This window comes from Poeciliopsis prolifica, unplaced genomic scaffold, assembly GCF_027474105.1.
Source record: "Poeciliopsis prolifica strain line A6 unplaced genomic scaffold, Auburn_PproV2 SCAFFOLD028, whole genome shotgun sequence".
Classification (NCBI taxonomy): Eukaryota; Metazoa; Chordata; class Actinopteri; order Cyprinodontiformes; family Poeciliidae; genus Poeciliopsis; species Poeciliopsis prolifica.
Window position 1 is genome coordinate 996,277 of NW_026562403.1, and position 22,445 is coordinate 1,018,721.

General features: G+C 37.7%; 2 protein-coding genes across 2 annotated transcripts; one reads left to right on the top strand and one right to left on the bottom strand.

The window, feature by feature from the left end:
• The first annotated feature begins 3,405 nt into the window (after positions 1–3,405).
• Positions 3,406–4,452, top strand: nkx3-1 (NK3 homeobox 1). The gene is made up of 2 exons (XM_055049297.1): positions 3,406–3,639; positions 3,885–4,452. Exons 1-2 carry the CDS (start codon positions 3,447–3,449, stop codon positions 4,280–4,282), a joined length of 591 nt encoding a protein of 196 aa, XP_054905272.1. The 5' UTR covers positions 3,406–3,446; the 3' UTR covers positions 4,283–4,452.
• Positions 4,453–11,187: 6,735 nt separating this feature from the next.
• slc25a37 (solute carrier family 25 member 37) lies at positions 11,188–20,683 on the bottom strand. The gene is made up of 4 exons (XM_055049284.1): positions 20,362–20,683; positions 15,352–15,580; positions 14,978–15,034; positions 11,188–14,142 (listed from the first exon to the last, which is right to left on the bottom strand). The coding sequence occupies exons 1-4, from the start codon at positions 20,560–20,562 to the stop codon at positions 13,613–13,615; spliced, it is 1,017 nt and encodes a 338-aa protein (XP_054905259.1). The 5' UTR covers positions 20,563–20,683; the 3' UTR covers positions 11,188–13,612.
• Positions 20,684–22,445: the final 1,762 nt, after the last annotated feature.

The window sequence follows — 22,445 nt, forward strand, 5'->3', positions numbered from 1 at the left end:
GGGTAAAACAAAAATCATATTTTTGACCTGGGAGACTGAAGCAGAAACATAAACCTTTCACAAACTGTACCTCTTTAAAAGTTCTTGTGCTGAAGTACAGAGCTTTAAATAGTCAGGTCTGATTATCTGTATCAGGTTTTAACTAAATACCCTGCTGCTCGTGGCTTTCATTCTCAAACACAGATTCTCTTTGGTTGTTCCACGTACGTGGCTAAAATCCCAAGGGGCATTTTACTGGGTACCCCCAAGTCTGTGGGTCTCTTTGCTGCTCTTTTTTGCTGACTGTGGAGGTTTTCATAATAGCAACTTAAAGCACTTTTATTTTCCCAGGCTTTAATGTCCCGATTTTATTGTGTTTCTTGTGTTTGTTTCATGCCTTGTATACTTGAAGGTCACTTTTTATTGTACTGTGCTTTGTGATTTTATGTCTGTGAAAAGCACCTTATGAACAAACTCTACTTACTTATCTTTCAATAATCTGATGACACATCTGTTTTGTCACAAAAATCATTTAAAGAGACCGTGCTAGTTTTGCGTGAAGTTGTGACACGATGAAAACCGTTGTCGCTCCGACAACAGCACAGGAGTCTGACAGATGTACTGTTAAGTTACAACAATCTCTGCCTGTCATCACAGACAATGAAATAACAGGGGAAATGGCAGAAGACTGATGGCACAGCGACATGCAGCAGCTCGAAGAAAACATTGTCACCACATAGTTTAAACTGTGGAAGACAAATGCCTTCCTGGGCCAAAAGGTCGGAAGCTCTGCAATGTCACGTCTGATGTGCAACTATGCTGTGACATAGCTACGAGGTGAATGCTTAAAACACAATACGTGACGAGGTACTAGCTTAAAAAGACAGCAATCATGGGGATTGTTAGAGAATCAGAGCAAGGATCGTCTTCCTCCCGTATTGTCGCAGAATAAGGGCAGATGACTGCATCGCTGTGCTCACTGTTTCAAATGTAATCCCCCTCTAGAATAACATGTGCGCTGACTCTTACGGCTCGCTCTTGTTTGTGCTTGTGTCATCACGCAGAGTGCATGAGGTTTCCTCTTCAGACAAAAACCAACCACGTTTGAGATGTTCCCTCCTGTTTAAATACATTTAAGCAAAATTTGCGCTTTTGCTAAAGTGAAAAAGTTTTTTGTTTTTTTTACAGAAAATACCACCCCAAAATAAACCCGAGGGATTGTAGAAAACAAGAGATATGGTGTCTAGACAATAGGATAAAGGATCTCTTTACCATTCAACCTACCTGAGACAGCCACAGACAAGGTCAGGGTAAAGAGTATCACACAAAGGATCTTAACACTGTGTTGACAAGACATTAGGTTAAAGAGAAAGATGCGAATCACCATAAGCAGCATTTAAATATCCGTGATTGCCAGTAACGTAAATTGTGTGACAAATGACGTTTTCATTTTAGTAAAGCAGGGATGATACAGGGTCCCGTCAGTGTCAGACTGCGGCTGATGCGTGAACAGAGTCAGCAGGACCAGAAGGTAGCAACGGGGTCATGTTTATCACACCCGAAGTCATGGATGGACTAATGAAGCATTAAATCCCAAAGCAACATGGACACCTCCAGTAAACATCTCAGCCGCTGCAGAGAGGTCACTCTGCACCTCAGAGAACAACAAATAAACATCTAGAAACAATGAGCGCATCCATTCAGGAGCCGGCCTCAATGTGTCCAACTCATTAGTGCTCATGGAGGCTTGACCACCCACTCTGACCCCCACCCTTCCCACTCTGCCCGTATGCTGCAGACAGTGGTGTGTCCCTGAGGCCACTGGGCTCTCCGTGCTGAGCTGACGGGTTTGTGGGGATTAAGACGTAAATCCATTTAACTGCTGTGGCACCAAATACTTAGAGAGTATGTGTGTCTGGAGCAGAAGGTTTTATCTTTCATGCTTTCACCCCAGGAAAGCTACAAACTTGTCTCTTTTTTTTTTTAAGTATGCGACTGTACGGCACCTCTCAAAAATATCCATGCTCCTTGGGCGTTTTTATTCATTCCCGAAAAACAAGCAAAATCATATTAATGTTTTATTTACAGAACAACACCCAAAAGAGCTCATGTTATGTCGTCTCTCGTAATTTAATCTCAATGTAAATTCAACTGTGGTCAGATAGTTGTTAGGGAACATCAGTGAAGAAATAGCATCATGAGGACTGAGGAACCTCTGGTTATTATGAAAGAGATGCAGGAGGGAAACAGTTCATGGTTTGTCACAAACAGGCCTCAAAATAACAGGTAGAGGAAGGAGCTCTGGCCGGATGAGAACAAAACTTTACTTTTCATCAAATATGCAAAAAGCCATGAGCGGTGGAAAACTAACACTGCACATCACCACGCAATGTCCACTGTGAACATGGGGCTGGCAGCATCTTCCTCCGCATCTTGCTGAGGAAATGCTTTTCTTCAGCAGGAACAGGGAGAACTGGGCAGAGTTCATGGGAAGGCAGATCTTGCTAAATGCAGGGAAGTCCCTTGATAAAACATTATGTTTCGGAAGACTTGAGACTGGTGCAGAGGTTCATCTTCCTACAGCACAAAAGCCTAACGTGAGAATTAGGGGACCAGAAAACAATGTTCACAGACGTTCTCCATGCAAATTGACTGGACAAAATTTGAGTTTCTAAAGCTGGTAGATATAAGTTCTATTGAGTGTTAGGTTCATGGGCATGCCACACTTTTCAGATTGTTACTTGTAAAATATTTTTGACAGGATTAGATCCAACTGCCTCCCAATTACACACAGCATGGGTTAGTATATCACAGAAAATCTTAATAAAATACATTAAATTTTGTGGTTAATATCAAACAGTTATGCAGGGAATACATGCAATACATTTACATGTTTATATTTAACAAAAATATTTCTTTAACCATAGATTGTAAATAAAAGTAGGTTGAAACAGTATTTCAAATGACATAACTGTTAAATATGCACTATCCCTCATCTTGTTAATAATGTTTCAGAAAACCAGAACCAAAAAAAATGGCCTTACATTTTTTTTCTTGCAAGTATCTTATAAGAAAAGTACAGAAAATCTTCACAAATACAGTATTTTTAGTGTTTTGCTTTCTATTTAGTAAACACTCCAAAAAGCCAACAAAATACAAAAAAAAGAGAGAAATGTTCACACTAGGAATTGATACTAAATCATCAAAACATTAGAACTAAACAATTAAAACACTGATTTTGAGGAGTGATAATGGTTTTAATCTCTGAAATTTCAGTAAGGTTTCTCCACAGAAGTCAACAAAGTGATTCTCAGCTTGACCCAACCCTCTTTCACTTCGGTCTGGCTGAACCCGCCTCTTCCCGGCATATAAATTCAAACCTCCTGAGAATGTGAGAACACACACGCTGCTTTAGCGAAGCCTCGGTCTTCTGGTACCGACAGGTCTCTGATTTCTGGGATCACTGGATGGAAATGTCTGGTACAATCAAACCTGTGACGTCTTTCCTCATCGAGGACATCCTGTCCAGTAAGGACTGCAAGAGAGTGGATGGCAAATGCAGCACACTAAGGAGGGAAAAATGTTCCGACTGGAGAGAGGAGTCTGAAAAGTTGTCAACACACCTTTATCCTGAAGAATCCGCCTTTGGAATGCACACAGGTGAGCACCGGCATGCTTGAAATAACTGGAAGGTTAAGAACAGGGAATCTGACAAGGGTTTTTGCATGGGATGTTGACGAGCTTATTCAACATCTTTTTGGGATTTAGGGATTGGTAGCAATATTGAGTTCGAAAAACAGATTGTTTCAATTTGTGCAGTCTCCGTAATTTATAGAGATCAGAAACCTAACAAACTTACCAGAAAACTAAACATCTATTTATATGTCTGGTCTGTTCCTCCACAGAGTCTCCGGACTCATCCCATCCCAGCTCCTCAGAATCCAGCTTCTCCTCCGCAGGAAAACAGAAGCGCTCCAGAGCGGCCTTCACCCACCTTCAAGTGCTTGAACTGGAGAAAAAATTCAGCCACCAGAAATACCTATCAGCCCCAGAGAGGGCTCACCTGGCCAGCACCTTAAGACTGACCGAGACCCAGGTCAAGATCTGGTTTCAGAACAGGCGGTACAAGACGAAGCGAAAGCAGCAGAGTGCAGAGCTGTGCAAGGATGCATACAAAGCAGACGGACTGGGCTTGAGAGAGGATTTGGTCAGAGCATCTCTATTAACCTCCTTCTGCAAAGCCTACCAGTACAGACCCTACCTGTGGGACTATAGTGGAGCCTGGGGGCCAATGTTGTGGTAGAAAAGTCACAACAGATGACAATTAACCAATGCTGAGGGACTTGAAGTTTCTTCTCTTTAAAGTAATACACTTTGTACTGCCTGGATGCTTCTCTTTTCAGATAGTAATGTTCTCCAGAGAATCAAGCTGTGTGTTGCATGGATGGTGACCTGAATCAAACTGTTTGGCATTGGTGATTATTTCATTAATAAATTATTTTTTGCTGAAGCTCATTTTTCTTAAAAACTCTTTGCAAAATAAATAAATAAATAAATAATTCACAGCAAGAACTTTGTACAATTCACAAAATTGTTTAGATAACATCCTATTCTGATTTCTAAAACACTTGTATTATCCATCCATCCATCCATCCATCCATCCATCCATCCATCCATCCATCCATCCATCCATCCATCCATCCATCCATCCATCCATCCATCCATCCATCCATCCATCCATCCATCCATCCATCCATCCATCCATCCATCCATCCATCGGTTGGCTAGAGGCCGGAACGTTAGCCAGTCTGGCGCAGGGTGACACTTGTATTAGATACTTAATAATAATTAAGCTGCAAATTGTGAATTTCTTTCAAAGGAGTCGGTGAAAATACTACAGTTTGCAAAAAAATAACTTTTGTGTGACAACTTGAGGTATTTTTGCTGGAGTCGTTGAAATCATCTGAAGTTAAAGTTTGTGCAGTGTGACATGTTGAGATTGAGGAACGAGAGCTGATTCTGTTGCTTGATCAGATTACCTGAAGATAAGCAGCATCTCAGTTTCCTGCAGATGAAATTATGACAGTTCGGAAAAACCATTGGAAAATGAAAAAGAGACGTACACAAGATTGCTGAGGCAGTCGGAAGAGACATCAACATTCCCTCTAGAAAGTGCAACAAAAACGTGAATTGACACAAAATACGCGGTGATCTAAAGTATGAAGATTAGGCTCAGAAATGAAGGTTGGGTTCAGTTTAAACTGATCCCATGCCCCATTTGTCACACACACTCAGGTGATAATGTCTGATTGTGGCTTCGCGGCATAAAGCATGTCAGGCGTTTTGTGTCTCAGTACTCTGATGGCCATGGTATTCTGCATAAGATAGGAAGGTGCACAGATAAAATAGTAACAAAACCTGTTTTTTTTTTTTTTTTTTTTTTGGACGGTATCTGTCTTGTGACATGAAGAGAGTGAAAAAAGTTTGTTTGTGTTCGCCCTTTCTAAGATTGCACATCTACTGTTTGGTTTTGGGGGAAAAATGCTCTTCATGGGGGTAACACAAGTTCCCTGACTTCTGTCTTAATTTAATTGAACATTTATAAATATACAATTTTTTTTTTTTTTTTATGGAGGACAAAAACTGGAATAATTAGAGGTAAAAGCAGAAATCTGTATACTTTTTGTTTTTTCTTATCCTTACACAAGCATTTCAAGGAAAAAGAAGCTATATAAATTTCTGCTTTTACTTTTAATTATGCCAGTTTTGGTCCTCCATGTTCTTCTCACTCCTCCACAACATCCAGAATGATGGAGTTTGCACCGTATTTTCAATATGTTCATCGATCTGAACTGTAGGGATCTCCAGAACTCCCCCAGAGTCATCATGGGCCTCTAGATTTATATCTAGATATCCTGCATCTAAAGGGAGACTCTGCCTTGCTGAAATCTTTCTAAACAACATATATATTTTTGAGGCACATAAAATCACCGTAAGTTACTTGTTACTTTAAATTACACACTTTGGTTACTAATTACACTTTTTTTTTTATTAAAAGATGCCTGTGTAAATCTATTTGAATAGTTAAATACCGTGTACATTTTTTTTAACTTAAAATTTATGCAATATGTTCAGGAGATGCCTTACATAAAATTACCAAGGAAATGCAATGATTTCTGTTTGCAAAAAAAAAATCAAGGGGTTTAAATGCCTTTACTAAAGTAAAGTTTATGTCATGGCAGAGTGTTTTTCAGAAGATGTGTGCAGCATGTATGTAGCATTAAATGTGAAGAAAATGGGAAAAGGTTTATTATAGTCTCAGTTAGTAACACCATCAAAACAAGCCATTTGGACAAAGTTGCTTTTAAATGGAATGACTGATGTTTCAGCCACTCAGAGAAGTTGGGTTATTGTTGTTTGAGTAAAATGCTTTAAAGGCAGACTGGTGCTTTCTTGATTAAACAAAGAAAGCATCAAAACATAACAAGAAACATCGAAAAGAACAGAAATAACCATCCCACACCACAGAGAGCAAACCTTTCACAACCTTTCGCTGAACAAATACGCAAACACAGGATATCTCTAAAATCTTTAAGCTCACAACAACAGCAGCAGTTTTATCAAATATGAGGATGTGTATCATTTTTATCTTTTACTGGTACTTGCGACCTACAAAGAAATCCTCTTGTTTACTTAAAACACTGATCAGTTATTTGAGAAAAAAAAAGGCAGAAAATCTGTAGCTTTTTAAAATTAACTTATAGTGGGATACAGTGGTGACCAAGTTCTGCTGTTAAAACTGGTGAAAAGATGGCATGCAAGATTGTTAAGCTTTAAATATTTAGGAAGGGCAAGTTGGCAGTAACATCAGTGTGAGCATGATGGAAGATGGAACTGATAAAGACCAAGCCCCCATTGTCACAAATCTGACTTTAGTCTCTAACTCAAAAGTATTTGCTTTAGAATTCAATGTATGAGGCTCATGTGTGGTTTGATTCAGTATGCAGGGTTAACATACAACACAATAACATTTATACAGAGGAAGTGCAACTATGAAGTTATAAATCCCTCAGGACATTAAGAAAACTGAGACATCCTGCCGAAATTAACATGACTTCTAAAACTTTTGCTCATTTTCTCAAACTGAAGTGAGCTGGTGTCAAGAGGGGCTGTAGCTGAGCTCTCCCCTAAGCCCTCAGAGCAAACAGGTAATTTGACATGAAGAGGGCAGATTGCATCTGTTTTGACGACACTGAAAATCCGACTGCATCTCGGTGTCTCTCAGACTGTATAGGAGCAGGCTCATCAGATAAAGGAGCTCAAGAAAGGTTGAAGTTGGAGGTGAGTAGCACGGCTATTATTGCACTCACTGTTTTGTAATACCTGCATTTCCGTTGGCTCAAAGGGAGACGGTACATTGAATCCCAAACACAGCATACTTGCAAAAATACCAGGTTGTCTTTATCGTTCATGTTCAATCTTCTCGGGGGAGTGACTCTGAAGCTCTCTGAGCAAGCGAATGAGGTTTAGTGGATAAAAGTAGGTTAAAGTCAATTATATTGGAGTTTCACAGATCAAATTTAGAAGGTGTGTATATATATACATAATTTATTTGCATGAACCAAAAATAAAGTCCACAAATCATACATTTGGGGTTCCTCTCTGGTTAGATCAGCAGAATATGAAAAGTCGACAGTTCCAGAAATCCCCATCAAATTATGAAGGTTGTTCATGTAGATGTGTTTAGCCTAACTCCTGTTAGGCTAAACAGCCTAACAGGACCAGAACAGTAAACTCCACAAGGTCCTCGATCCTCGTGATGTCACTGAACTCTTTAAGCAAAGCAGTTTCTGTTAAATGCACTTTCTAAGAAAAGAAAAAAGTTACATACCTATCAAAACTTTAAAGAACTTATGTGGTATGAGAAAAGAAATCAGTAGCTGATAGGAATACACAGTTTTGTGGTTTGAAAGAATGACATGATGTAACGTCTGAGAGTATTTCTGAAGAGGATTAATCTTAATCTTAAAAGTGAGTCATGCCTTGTTTACTGTGCTGTTCTGGTGGTCTGATGTGCTCCGTGCACTGAAGTTCACTTCAAGGTGGTCAATGATGCTTTAACAAACAAGCAGATCTTTCCTGCAGATGAGCAGAAAAGTAACCCTGACCACAAAGACAGTCTTTGTTTGTGCTCCAATATGCCGTGACTGTCTCACAAATTTGTTGGAGATGATAAGGAGGTTTAACGCGGCCTCCATCTCCCCATGGGAGCTCTCAACAAAACTTCCTCGGATATTGTAACTGGATCCCTCATGTCGCTCACCCGGCAGAGCAGCTGCCTTTCTTGTCCAATCAGCAGACACGCCATGGAGCATCTAACTCTCCTGATGGCTGATGGTCGCTGTTGCAGGCATTGAGGAAAACATGCTCTAAGACATGCAGGCCCCGAGAGAAAAGTAATTTTCCTGTTATCTCTCAGATAATGTTATAAAGTGGTAAGAAAGTTTACTGCAGATCAAAAAGATTAGGAAAAAAAAAAAAAAACATTGCAAGATGCAGGATGTGGATGAGAGGGGCATTTATTGTGCTCTTCAGATAAACAACCGACTGGACGAGGGCGAAAGCCAAACACTTCAGGTTTATAGAATCGGTGTACGTGTCCATAGACATGTTGCTGTAGAATGAAGCTCCGCGCTGTCGTCATCTCTTTAAAAGCACAAAGTTTGTAGCTTTTTGTTTTTTATCATGACTTTGAATAGATGGTAAAAAAAAAATGAGATGGTAAAAAAAATAAAGATTAAAATAAAATAAAATAAAATAAAATAAATAATAAATATATATATATATATATATATATATATATATATATATATATATATATATATATATATATATATATATATATATATATACACTGCTCAAAAAAAAAATAAAATAAAGGGAACACTCAAATAACACATCCTAGATCTGAATGAATGAAATAAATATGAAAATAATTTCCACCTGTTGTTTATTCCATTTGCACAACAGCAGGTGATGTTGATTGTCAATCAGTGTTGCTTTCTGAGTGGACAGTTTGATTTGACAGAAGTTTTGATTTACTTGGAGTTATATTGTGTTGTTTGAGTGTTCCCTTTATTTTTTTGAGCAGTATAAAATAAAAAATAATAAAAAATAAATAAATAAAACAATTAAAAAGTGGTAAAATCAACCCTGGCAACAGGACTCTTGTATTCTTTGTGAGGTTAATACATTTTAGTCATTCTATGTCAAGCAACAATAACAGTGCAGGAAACTTGGTGGCCAACAAATGGCTCACAGTGTCAATGAAAGAAATGCAGGTATTTCTGGTTAATACTTTTGTGTCTATTTGACAGCTGTCTCCACACTTTTAAGATAAGATTTTCTTATTGACAAAAAAAAAAAATAAATCACAAGCATATATGAGAAATCATAGTTTGGGGACCAGTTCCCTACCAGCAATTTGAAAGGAATCTATTGAAAGCCATAATTTCATTCCCTCTGGCTGGGATGATCACTTATTAAAAAAGACAAAAATCAATTCAGTTAAAATCCAGCGTGGATTGGAAATTGTAGTTCCTGATCCGATTCGTGTCCTTATACAACTCTGACCATCACTAAGGTCGGTATCAGCATTCCCCTTCACCTACAACTAACATCTTTGTCATCAGAACATTTTAATCTGTGAGAAGATCAATGTCCTACACATACAGGCATGATTGGCAGCACTGAAACACTCCTCTTGGCTCTGATTGGTTGCTTTCACATAGTACAGCAACATGTAAAGAAATATATATATATATATATATATATATATATATATATATATATATATATATATATATATATATATATATATATATTTTTTTTTTTATAAAAGTCACATACTGCAGCTTTAAATTGATGCAGCTGTGAGCAAAAGAAGTGCTGTGTCTGAATCTTTATAGCAAACATGAAGCAAGAGCCGAAGAAGACATGATTCTATAAATCACTAGCTCATTATGTAAATGTTTAAAAATGTGAGAAAAATAACGTTGAAAATACATAGTATCACAATTTTCTATCTTTTTCTGTATTTTTGAGTGATTGTTTTATATTATTTCATAGTTCTGTGCTTCAGCATGTCTTGATAAATTATTGATACATTCAATTATTTATATAATAAATATATAATTATTTCCTTTAATTTTTCACACTTATAAATTGTATTTTAACAAATCATTACTATTGTGTACAGAATGCAATAAGACAGACAGCAACAGTGCGACTCTATGCCTAAAAGTTTGCAGACCTGTCTCTTTTTCTACCAGAACCATCAATATTTCTCATTTAATTCTGTTTGAGGAATATTTTAGAATAACAACTAAGGAGCATTCTTCTCAAACATTCTAAAATTCAAAATTTTTAAATGAACTCTTTAGTCAGAAATGGCAAGATATATAAAAATGAAAAATGATGTTATGATTAAAATGTTATGTTTCATTGTATTAAAGGGGAGTAAAACTGATTTTTTAAAAAAAACTTTGGATCATGTTATGATGTTTTTCCCTCATTAAACCATTTCGAATGTTGCTTTGGTTTCTTTTATGCATGTTTGAGGAAACCTTGAATCTTCCATGACAATAATTTAAGGGGTGCCTAAACGCTTGTTCTCAACAAGCGCTGCCAATCTACTCCCGACCTTTAAGTAGATGATCCAGAAAGGGACAAGACACAGCAGGTATGAATTGCTGTACAGGAAGTTTTGCATGGCGCTACACTGTCCTCTGCTGGAGTTGTGCTGTTACTGCTTTCCAGTTAAGGGTAACTGAAATTTCCCTTCTTCACCTAATATTACTCATATTTAGATATACAGCTATAATTGATAGTACAACTGTGCTCCAAATAACCAGATAAACCACCATTTTAGTGTGAATTATATATCTACATGGCAAATGATTTACATGGAAGTGGAGAAAAGTAACAACATACCCATCTTGACATCTATGTGAAATCAAGTTAAGTTACCCCAGCATTATTTATTATAAAATTAGCAAAAAAATAATTTGCCTTCAGGCAAAAGGTGCAACAGATTGACAAAGGTAAGCAATCCTCAAGCACTGAATTGAAACCAGAGTTTCCACTAATGACATGGAATACAACATCGAACATTTGCCAAAACAAGATTGGAATGAAAACACAGACAGCCAGCGTTCCTCATCTGTGTTTATTTCAGCTCCAGTGTTACAAACTGTAGCAGCATTTTCACAATCACGTTTTGTTTGCATTGTCAAAATTCCAAGCCTTCCAGATCCGGAGATGCAACTCAGCAAAGGTAAGACCATCTCCTGCTTTAGTCAACTCTACATAAATACTATAAACATACTTACATCACGAAACTCTTCCCTCCATAGAATACACACATTTCCTCTTAATTTAAAAGTGATCATAGTCTCAAAACATTTCTCCTCACTCTGAATGATGAGTGCCTGCATTTCAAAGGCAAATGTATTTTCATATAAGAGGAAAAATGTTTTGTCAGTGATCTGAGATATGGCATGATTTTACTACAATAAAACAGCAAAACAAATATAATCAAACATATAAAGTTGCATTTATGTTGTAGGTAAAATCTATTGCATTTCTGTGAAGTCATATTGAACTGAAAGCAACATGAGAAGGTTACATACGCTAAACGAGCTCAACCAGGTTAAGACAAGTACCTAAAAACTTGGTTTGAAATCTGCTTATCTGAGGCAAATTAAAAACATTAAAAAAACACTTTGAGAAAAGTGAAAGTTGTAGAAAATCTCAATCTATAAAACAGAAGCTGTAAAAAATTAATTCAAGTTTTTCTTACTAACTTAACATTATATCGAGGGTAAACGGCAGAGATGGAAAGAGTGGATTGATTAAAAGCAGAATGTAAAAAGAAAGCAACACATATCTTTGGTTTGGTTATGTCTGCCTGAACACACAAGCCAGAGCAATTCATGGAGTTCAAGAGAACACTGGAATCTGACAAACGTCTTCAGAATAAACAAAACAAAACAAAAAAACACTCTCGGTAATCATAAACAAATAAATCAGAGTGCCGAAAGCTTAATCAAAAAATAGAAAATAGGCAACAAAAAAAAGAGAGCACACAGGAAATGTGTGACTTCAACAGAATGGGAGAAAATAAAACGATTTGATCAGATCAGGGTTTTTTTTGTTTGTTTTGTTTTTTTAACTGACCCCATGAGGACAGCCAGTGCAGCAGTATTGCTTAGTTTAAAAACTTCATTTACAAGCGTATATTTTAATCACATAATCTGCATAAGGAGAACATAAGAAATATTTTTGGATGATTCAGACAATCTAAAGCCTTTAAGGTCGGTATGACAAAACAAGTCTCACAAAAGCCAGTCACTGCTGCCGTCTTCCAAGGCAACAGTCGGCTCTGATCCCAAGTGATTTCTCAGGAATAGACCATTTCGGTATATAAATATATCCTCTGAATTCATATAAACAAAGCAATTGTCTAGTTGTGGACCAGCAGCCAATAAATCCAGATTACATAATCCAGCAGGTCTTGGCATCTGCCTTCACCTGGCCTCACAGACCCAACGCTGATGATGAGCTGAAGGGAGTTATGTAACCTGGGCTACTTCCATGCTTCAGCCGACCACCTTCATGCAGCCCTGCACCGCTGCAGTAAGGAGCTCCTCCCGAGAGCTGTCTGCATGCACAATACAGTACATAGATATACTTCTCTTAGACTGACGTTGCTGTATTAATAATGCTTTTTACTGGTCTTATGCAAAATTTGAATTTCCTGCAAAATTTTGTGTTGGGTTTTCCATTGGCTGCATGCCATTAAGCATCAAAATCAGCAATTAAATCAGTCTGATATATTACTTTGCTAGTAAATAATCTATAAAACATGAGATTTAAATTTTGAATTGCATTCCTGAAAATAAAATACAATCTGTTACTATATTCGGATTTACTGAGATTCACCTGCAATTGGTTTGCTATTACTGAGGAAGAACAGAAGAAGTGTGCGTGTTTAAATACCAATCAAGTATTCCTATGTAAAAGCACAACAAAAATAAAAATGGGTGGAGCAGTGTATGATATTAGTTAGGCACTTATATAACATTGCTCTCTCCCGCAGAGTGCTGGAATTAAAGAATGTCGAAAAAAAGTTTTCATGAACACATAAAACAAACAGCACTGTGCTTTCCTCTGCAGCTATAAACTCCAAGCTAGAGGAAGATAACCAAATAAATAAAAAGTTCCAATATTTCAGACAAATAAACATAGTTTTGGACAACTTCATCATGTGCTCATCACATGGAGACACCAGGGAACTGATCTGTGACCGACTTGGTAGTGGAGCGAAACGGTGCAAGTTAAATATGACACTATTTGTCTATTTGAGATAAATCCTCTTTTTTGCATAGAGTGGTTGTGCAGCCATTGCTGTAGCTAAAAATAACAATAAAAAAAAAAACACAAACCCAGATAATAAGATGACAATGACGAGTGGAATTAAAACGCCACACTGCCGCCTGGTGACGTTTTCCTCCTCACTGACTCTCACATCCTTAAGTCTTGGAGTGTTTTATGAGTCAAGGAAAGGTGAACATCACAGCTGCCTGGATGCCGCCTCTTGTTCTAGCTTCTGCTTCGTCAAGAAGTACTTGAAGAACTCGTACACCGACCAGGCGATGGCAGTAGAGGGCATCTGGTATATAACCCGAGCTTGGACGCCTTTGAAGAATGCTGCCAGACCTCCCAGCCTGTACACCGTCCTGAAAGCATTGGCCATTCCCGACAGGTGGCCGCTGATGTTCACAGAGCTCAGCGCGACATTCTCCTGCGTGTTGAGCAGCGTTTTACAAACGTCCAGCGGAGTGGTCACCGCGGCCGAAACCGCCCCCGCCGCCGCTCCCGACACTATGTGGCTGCTCGGGTTGTAATGCCTGTGAGGGTTCAGCTGCTCCTGCATCAGTTCGTAGGTGATGAAGTGAACTGCCTGGAAGGGGATGTTCATGGTCAGCTGAGTGCTGTAGCTGCGGTAGAAGGCTCCGATGCCTTCGGTGTGCGTCACTGTCCGAACACAGTCCCAAAGTCCCCGATAGGGAGAGTTGTACATCTGCATCCTCTGCTTTACCACTGGAAGGCATCAAAGTTATGTCAGTGTTACATTTCATATTAGCCAGTAAAGGGGAGAATAACCAATTGATGTAACCAATTTTATGGCTGTAAAGTCCAGGAGGAGTGAAAGCTGCAAGGAGCAAAAAATAGAAACAACGCAACCTACAGGGTTTCCTTAGGCAGAAACTTTGTAATCCACTTTGAATAACTAATTTAGCATACCGCATTGTTTGATGACTGATCAATTGGAACGCATGTGTGATTGAACTGAAATTAGTTTTTTTTTTTTTTTAAGTGCTGTAAGACTACATTTATTACGAATCAAAATGAATTTAAAGGAAATTTCTTCCTTCCTTTTTTACATAAATATTGTTAAATTTGGCACATTTTTGCTTATAATTGTTAAACTTTCCATACACAAGTCAAAAAGAAAAAAAACTCCCAAGTGGTAATCCCAAGTCTACTTCCCACTAAAATGCTGGAGTCCTTTGAAATCAAACAAATCTTTCTTCTAAAAGTGTACTCCTTATATTCATCATTATATTTTCAATGTTATTTTTATAAATAACGGTTTAGTGGGAAGTGAAAAGTAGAATTATAAATGGTTTATGCCTTCCTCTGGGCTGCTCTTTCATACAGTCTACGTTTGTGGAATGATTGACTAATATATCTTGTTAACAGGTTTTCCCACCTGAGCTGTTTAGCGTTTGCAGCTCTTCCAGAGTCACCATGCCCCTTACGGCATGCATATAACTAATCAGCTGCTTCCCTGAGTTTCTAAAACAAGTGTGTTCCTTCTTGACCGCCTTCATCCTGTATTCAATGTGACATTGAAGTGTTGACGTTTTCTTACCTTCAGCTGGATTCATGATGGCATCATGCAGAACAGTGGCCACACTCCCTGCCACGCCTGTTGAAACATTAGCAAACCTTGTTGACTCTGAAGCCCTTTCCCTGCTCGAGTTATTTCAGTGACAAAAAAAATGAATTCATAAATTTACACAAACTTCAGATAACATAACAGCCTGTTCTCCTCTGATCAGCAAAACAGATTTAAAATGACAGATCCGTCATGGGATTTCTCACGGCCGGGTCGCACATTTGACCTGGCTACTGTAAACTGTATATTGATGAGAAAAACTGCCCTCTTCCTGGATGGTTTGCTTTGTCTACGGCGTGCAACAGCTTGTATGGCGTTGGGGAAAGAGAGTGTGGGGAGACTCGCACCGTTGGCTATGTGGCTGTTGCCTCCGCTCTGAATGATGTGACTCAGAGAGTGCTTGACGCGCTCGTAGCAGGCAAAGTAGAGGGCATGGGCGGGCCCCGCTCCCATCATGGTGATGTTGAGGCCCCTCAGCGGTCTGAAGATCCCCTCCGTCTTGATGATCCGTTTCAGGGCTTCATACACGCTCTTGTATTGTGCGTTGGGGTCCGGCTGCAGGCTCTGCATTCGTGTCTGTGAAATAAAATCATTTAATATAAATTCTTCTATGATTATAACATTTTCTTTTTCTTAGGTTGGATTTTGTTACAGGATTTAGTTGACTGCCTTGTTTTATTGCGGACTGAATGTATCATTTTTAAGATGTTAAAAATCCTGAATAATTATATATATATATATTTTTTTTTTTTTGTAAATCAAGTGTAGCGCGCTCTAGTTGCTCTGACTGAACGCGCGCTTGGCGTTAGTGAGGTTCTGGACCGGAAGGCTGTGGCAGCTCTTTGTTTAACTCCACCATGCCGAGTTATCCGGTGAGCACAAAGCATGTTTTTAATTTGCAGGGAGATTTGGGCCCGGCCCAGCAGATTGGCCAAGTTTGTCTTTGTCAGCATGTTCTACTGAGCTTCCTTCCTTTGGGTCGACAATAAAATATCAATTACATTCCCTCTGAATGACGATTTTTGGAAACTTAGCCACCCATCACCTGGCAATCTGAGTCATAAGTTGAGGTTTTGGGACTGCAAATGAGGCATGTCCCTAACAAGGCACATGCTTGTCTGGATTCTCATCTCGTAATGTGAGGAGAAAATGGCAATAGCGTGTTTCATGTAGATATTCTGTTTAGCATTCATTAATGTCAGCTATAAGGGTACCACAGCAAAAGCACAAAACTTAGAGACTAATTCCGAATGTATTTTTTATTTTTTTTAAATTGTGTACAAATTTTAATGTCAAGAAATACCAAAAGAACAGAATTGTATGCTTTTCAAGCTTAAGTTTTTCGATCTGGTGTTTTTTTTTTGTTTGTTTGTTTTTTAATATTCCAAAATTCCTCAAAAAGCACAGCTGGTCCCTATTCATCAGTAAAGGGATGTTTCACTGTTTCTCTGCAGCATTGGGCCCATCTCTAATTACCTATTTTAAAAAAAGAATAACATTTATATTTTTCTAATCCGAACTTTATTACTCTGCATTAAATACACATAACTTAGGGCACAGCTTTAGATCTGTCATATTTTTATTTTGTTAGCCACAAAATAATAAGTTAAACCCAGATCCACAGCTTAACATCTTTGTCCATCATTAACTTCAAACCCAAAATGTTTTATAAACAGGACAATAACTCAAGCTGTGATGCAGCATATGTATGTGAATCTCACTGCATGATAAGATTGAGTAAAAATACAATAATCATGTGGTATTTATGTATTAAAAAAAAAAAAAACACAAAACATGATCTTATTTCTTTTATTTAAATACAATTATTCCAAGCACAGCTACAAGAACGTAACATATTGATTGCTAGAGTTGTAATAATATTCTGTATAAGTTTTGGTAAAACAGCCTTAAGCTGAAAAACAGAATGAGAAATCTCCCAAATGCAGTAGTTGTTTCAGTGCTTATACCTTTCTGCCATTGTGTTCTTTCCAGAGTAAAGAGTAAGAGTGTTGGCTGGGTATTTAGTCTGATCAGGTAGCCGGTCTGGGTCAGCTGACTGACAGAGATGTGGCTTGGAGCTTACCAACTGTAGTTTTAAATTAGCTTCACCTTAACAATATTTAAGGTGAAGGGGGGCAATTTTTTGGTTTCCACAGCTTGACTCTCCATGTTTTGCACCAACGTAAATATTCTGAAGCCTAAAACTGGTCTTTTCTGCAAGTATGAGGAAAAACTTTCAGTCAGCTTGCTGGCAGTGCGCAGCAGCCATGGTCTAAGAATGCATCAGGATCTAGTTTAGAAAGGGCTGATTTAACAATAAAACCTAATAGGGAGTTGACCTAAGGAGTAATTCTTAAAATGAAAAAAGTTCACTGTGTACTTTTTGGCAAATACCGGTATTTTAAAACAAAACTAATTACTAATTCAACTTTTATCTGTTTCATTTTTAGGTCTCATTCAACACTGCATGCATTATTTCGACATATCTGTTACAATCAGCTGAAGCAACTAAACAAGACATTTAACCAAAAGGGAAACAGTCCCTTTTGGGGAAACACAATTCGACTGACTGTGTGCTATCATTTCAGCTTTGTCAGTTCTGGTACTATGACTGTTTACTAATCAATAGCACAAAGAAGCAATTAGAGATACCCACCCTTTCCTGCATGAGTCTGATTCCTAACTTGCATGAGACTGATAAGATGCCCCTCCTAACATTAATACAGGCTACTCCCTAATTTCTCGAGCTGCTTGAGTTTCACAGTTAGGACTGAGAGGGACTAACAAATAAAAGCACCAGAGGGGCATCAAGCTAAACCTATTGACGTAAAGTCAATACTTCCTCAAATGTAATTATTTAAAAAGAAAAAGTACTTTGACTTCTAAGAAGTTGTCTAGTAATTTACCAAGACGGGATGGAAATGACTCTTCGTGTCATGAGTTTAGATCAGATGAAACTTGAAAACTTGGGTAACACAAAAACGTTCCAGATTTAACCAAAAAAGCAGTTGAGTCTTTAAAGTGCTTGTGAAAACTTGGAAACCTCTAGAGGAAATGACACCACAGCATTGGGCAATAAAGGCTTCTCATCTGACTATTTACACATATGCCAATGGGACACAAATTAAGTGAACGCGTACCAGTTAAAGTCGCCATAGCCAAATTTTTCAGAAACACCGCCACATTGTTCTCCAACAATGTGGCGGATTGCAGGAGCAAAGTTCACAAAAACCGTTTGCAATTTACCTTCCTTTAGCCAATTTTTAACAAGCTTCAAAGAACATAGTCATTTCAATCCACTTTAAATGTGCGCTTTACTTACCAAACATTCACTCTCTAAATGGATTACTGGTTAAAAAGCCCCTCCCACACCCCCCCCAAACAAAAAAAAACCAGATCTTTTCAAATTTAGCTTCATTCAGTCACTTAATAAATATTTGTATAACACTCATGTACGACTGCTTATGTTTGGATTTACACAACTAGTAAGCTCCACAACTGTTTCATAAAAATAGAAAAAGTAATATTCCTCTACCTGATTTAAATCATAATTATTTAAATAATAAACTATTTGTTCATGAAATTAAAAAAAATACAATTTTAATCCCATTTTATTGGTCTAATTATTATTTTATTTAATAATTCTCTTAGCATTAACTACAATGACTCATGCTTTTAGCCCTCTTTTTTATTTTTTCTAAAATAAAATATCACTGCTAATATAGTTAGAGGATTAAAGAGTACTTGAATTTTTCTATTGCAAGTAAATGTTTGGAGCAAAGAGAGCAATATTACCCATAAAAAGCCAGTGAACTCTATGAATACAGCTTTATTGACGACAATCCTGGCCTATACTGATTTTCAATTTTTATTTTTTTATTTTTTTAAAGCCAAACACTTTTCATAAGAGTTGTAATTTTGAAGCCAACAAAGAATGAATGCTAATTTATGCATACAAGTTTTAGTAAATACAAAAGTCAGAATTAAAATACACATTGTTTACAGACCAAAAATTGTGGGAGAATTTCGTTCTGATTAATTTGCATGAACGGTACAAAAATAAAATAAAATAAAAAAAAAAACAGCCCCCAACTGATTTTTTATTTATTGAACCTGCTGATCACCAGTTTAGAGCTGATCAATGGAAAGCTGGCCAATTTCAGTCTGGGGCTGATTAATTGGTGCTTGGTTTCTTCATCTTTTAAGCAATAAAAATAGAAGTATTGATGTATTCAAATGTCTTCTTGTGCTTGATTAACAAGTATATAAAAAATGTCAAAACATTTACATTTATAGAAGACTTGCATATGATTGAAATGACTGCAGATAATTCATACATTTCTAATAAATCAATATATTATGGAATGGATCAATAACAAATATACCAAATTTTAGTAAAAAACATAAATAAACAGCACAATCTTGTTTAATGTCAAAATCAAATAATCTCTCATTACTGCTTGCATTTAGTCATTATTGTTCACAGATTTTCTCCAGCTTTGCTCATGTTTGGCGAGTGTTTTAACACTATGCTGAATCTGATTTGTAGAGTTACTTACTGTGTCTGTGAGCTACGATAATAAGGATGAACCTAATTCTCTAAGTGAAGAGATCACGAGAAGATTGAGATGGTTTGGTCCTCTAATCCTGCACTCTTTAAGTAAAGCTCACAGCCTAATTGAGATAAGATTAAAATTTGAATATCAGTCAATTAATCTTGTGGCTACAAGAGATTCATTGCGTGCAATTTGTGAAAGTGCACAGACAAAGATGCAAGGCAATAAGGTAGTATTTACGCTTTAAAAGTGGGAGTGACAGAGATGTGCTTGGAGCTTTTCATTCAAAGCTTGACATCTGACCCAACAAAACCCCGACCTTCACCTGGCCTGAATAATGTCAGAGAAAAACATGGTTAACATTATTTATTTGTGTAGATTCACAATCGCATGGCTAGCATTACATCTGCTTTTAATACTGAGAAATAGCTTAGATAAAAACTTGGTGAATGTCCTCTTTTTAATGACAAAGTGATCACTGAGTAGGTTAGCAAAGTTAAGTAGCAAAGCAAAAAAAAAAAAGAACCAAACTTTTTCAGTTTAAGGGAAACATTTTGTTTCTACTCTGACTTACTATGCTGACCAGTTTAACTTGTTCGGTCAGTCTATTTGAAGCGACAAGGCTGCTGTAATTGGATGAGCTAACACCGAGGCTAACCGAGGATGGGCAGTCCCGAGACTTCACAGCTAACGCCTGTTAGCACATCCTCCCCGCATTTGGCGTTTCCTTTCCGGCTGGTTAGTGTTTGAGCCGCCGGGGAGAGAGCAGAAACAACCGGGCAGCCTCTGAGACGGCGTTACCTTGACAGAGTCCACGGGGTACATCACCGTGTGCTCCAGTATGCCTGCCACGGCTCCGGCTGTCATGTGGGTCGTCACGGAGACATGAGGCGGCAAGCTCTCGTATTCCCCGTCGCTGCTCTCATTAAAAGGCTCCCCGTCTTCGCTCTGGATCTGCGACATCTCCAGCCTTGCCACCGCACGGTCCGAGCTTAACTCCATGCGTGGGGAGCTCTCGCAACAGGTGGCCTTCCGTAGAAGAGAATGATTGGAGAATGTGTCGGCGGCATGGATAACCACAACATCACCACGACTTACTGGAGTTCCAACAGCGCCCGTAGGACGTCGCTGGCGAGAGGCGTGGCTGACAGTACTGCGAACCAATCAAATCCCACATAGTGAGATAATAGGCGGGCTCTTTTCTGAGCGACCAATGACAAGTTTCTGTGTTGAATTCCTGTTCCACTTCAAAGCTCAGCCGGTGAAACAATTTGAGCCTCCGAAGTTTTGAATAAACGTGACAGAACCGCGAGTCCTGGTCCAGTAGATAAGCAGGCGTGGTCTCACCGCCGGATAACACTTGTTCAATAATATGGAGAAATCTTTTCTTCAAAATGCCCTATCTAAAAGGGGAGGTTACTTCTGGCAAACCATGGCTAACAGAAATCTACAGATACTCTACTTAGGATGCTGTCTCCTTTTAGATTTTTTATTTATTTATTATTTTTTTGGCTTTTTCCAGATGAGACTTTTTTTTCTTTGTATCAAACAAAGGTAATTACTTTTATAGTGATTTAAATTATAAAGAGAAAAAAGCCTATTCAAACCAACATAGACTCATATAAGTAGCAACCAAGTTTTTTTGAACAACTGGCAATGTATCATTCAAGGATATGACACATTCATTTTTGTCTGTTTCTTTCTTTCCAAAAACAGGCAAAAAAAAAAAAAAGCAAAACAGAATAAATCTGCATAACACAAATAGTTTCACACATGCAACACTTTAGAAAGTGAGGAAAATCGAGAAAATTTTTTTATGTTTGGGCTGCTAGGATGGTTTAAATGGTAACGTCAATACATGATATGATATGATATATATTAGATTATATTTATTATATTATTAACCTACTTCATCCAATTCTTTTTTCAAACCAATTGCAAGCTTTTGGAAGAAAACGATAAAAATGAGCAAAGCTTTTCCAAACCCCTCACCTGAAAGCCTCCTCAGTCCAAACAAACGTATCTGCAAACATCACTCCTGCGGCAAATCATGTGGACAGTCACATGAAACAGCCTGAAGTGGAAAACAAAGTCTTATCAAAAAGAAACGCCACATTTATGCTTTAGTTCCAGCTTTTGAATGAGAAGCATTACGCTTTTGTTAATATTTGGTTATATTTTAGTTCCATTTGGTGCCTTGGGAAATAAATCCTTCCTGCTTGTTTTGAGAAGATTGAAGATCCATTGGGCATTAGCACACATTTGCTCCTTCAAGTGTCCAAAATTCTTGACTTCAGGATTTATTTGATCAGAAAACCAGAAATACTTTATTTCCCCACAGAGAAATTCTCAACATCACAAACCAGACATTTAAATAAATGCTTGAAAATAAAAGGCAATAAGAAAAAGGCGAAAATAATTTCAGTGTAAAAAGTCGCATTTATATAATTCATAGTGACAGGTAAAGATTTTTCAATTCTATTGAAGCAATGAAGAAGTTTAAAACAACAAGAACTCAAGCTCTTCCCTGCAGTCACAAGGGGTGTTAAAGCAGATAAAGCATATTTGCATGTGTTTATCTACATGTGAGAAAGAGACGTTTCAGTGCAGATCCACATAGCACATTTACGCTCACAAACTCTCAAATCACACTTTTTATGCTGCTTGACATTCTTGAGTCAGTCGGTTCAGTTTTTCAGTATTTTTCTATTGATGTATTTAGTCTCATTTATTTTTTAATTCCTTCCTTCAAAACACCATGTCTGATATTCTGAAGAAAATATTTACTTATCCTGTTGTTTTGTCACTCTGAGCAGTAATAGATACTCAGTATGACCTTAATTAAAAAACCAAAAACATTTGAACAAAAAATAATAAAAAAAATA